We start from the raw sequence: 1111 nt of genomic DNA on the forward strand, positions 1-1111 counted from the left end.
GTGACAATTCATGAAAGGCTTCCAATGACACAAAATATTCTGTTAATCCCAGTTTGCATAAAAAGACTGTATGTGACAGTATTATTTACTTTTTTGTATAATCTGTATGAAATGCTTTCTGTTTTACAATGCCTTGCTATTCAATGCTAAATGGAAAATTGAGATTAATTTCGATTTCCCCCGAACCTTTCTGATCTTTGATTGATTCGATTTTTTCACTATAAAAGGTCAATATTTTCGTTCAGAATTCAGTCTACTGTCACAAACTTCCTCCTTCCTCACCAAATTCGTTTCTACGATTTCTTTTACTCGTTTCATAGTATTGATTAGTCATCGTAACTAATGCAAAAAGTAATTATAGAGCTTATCCTTCACTGAACGACCGAATTTGGGTCGAAATCTCGTACATATTACTAATCATTTATTGTCATTACTCATCAAAAGAAGCATACAATAAAGTAGCGAAATGAAAAAATTTGTTTTACGAATTACTCGGAGGAAAATTGCATCCTTTAGCAACCAGATTTATTGCACATTCAAAATGATGCAATCTGTTCTCTAAAAAACTCGAAATTTACTTGTCATAGTTAAAAAATTCGACAATCCTTAAGATTATTCAAATCATTTAGTATATTCTTAATTTACAGCTTTTGATAACAATGGATTTGAAATATCTTGCCATTCTCACATTCATTGTGAGTCATATGATATCATTCAATATTACATCAGCAACAGGTAGACTTTTTGAATTATTAAACTTTAAATTTAAATGAACTTTTTTGAAGTGGTCCATAATACATAATTAGGAAATTTGAATGAATTTACCTGCTTAAATATGTGAAGAACAAGAACATTAGTGACGAATTAATTAAAATTTCAGGAGGAACGGATGAAGAAGGACCCAGCGCTCCCAAAAAAGAAAGACTGAAACTAAATTTCGGTATCCCAATAATAAACTAGTCTCTGCTCTTGGACAAGTGGGACATATAATTGTCAGTCACTTGTCCCGCGAAGATCTAAGAAATCTTAGCATGTTAGCACTTTTCTTTTACTTATATATTATCACGTTACAGATATTCCCCAAGTGTCGGGAAAGCTATTCTGTTGATTG

At 31.6% G+C, this 1111-nt stretch overlaps 1 protein-coding gene across 1 annotated transcript; it reads left to right on the forward strand.

Annotated features, from left to right (window-relative positions):
- The first annotated feature begins 638 nt into the window (after positions 1–638).
- On the forward strand, positions 639–1010 carry LOAG_19204 (hypothetical protein). Its single transcript, XM_020451857.1, has 2 exons — positions 639–735; positions 881–1010. The coding sequence occupies exons 1-2, from the start codon at positions 660–662 to the stop codon at positions 958–960; spliced, it is 156 nt and encodes a 51-aa protein (XP_020304335.1). The 5' UTR covers positions 639–659; the 3' UTR covers positions 961–1010.
- The last annotated feature ends 101 nt before the right edge of the window (positions 1011–1111 follow it).

This window comes from Loa loa (assembly GCF_000183805.2).
Source record: "Loa loa unplaced genomic scaffold supercont3.3108, whole genome shotgun sequence".
NCBI classification, from domain to species: domain Eukaryota; kingdom Metazoa; phylum Nematoda; class Chromadorea; order Rhabditida; family Onchocercidae; genus Loa; species Loa loa.

Bases quoted from the DNA above. Each gene is read 5' to 3' on its own strand.
- LOAG_19204 (XM_020451857.1), top strand. From the start codon at position 660: ATGGATTTGAAATATCTTGCCATTCTCACATTCATTGTGAGTCATATG. The intron at 736-880 runs GTAGACTTTTTG...TTAAAATTTCAG, and splicing joins CAATATTACATCAGCAACAG to GAGGAACGGATGAAGAAGGA.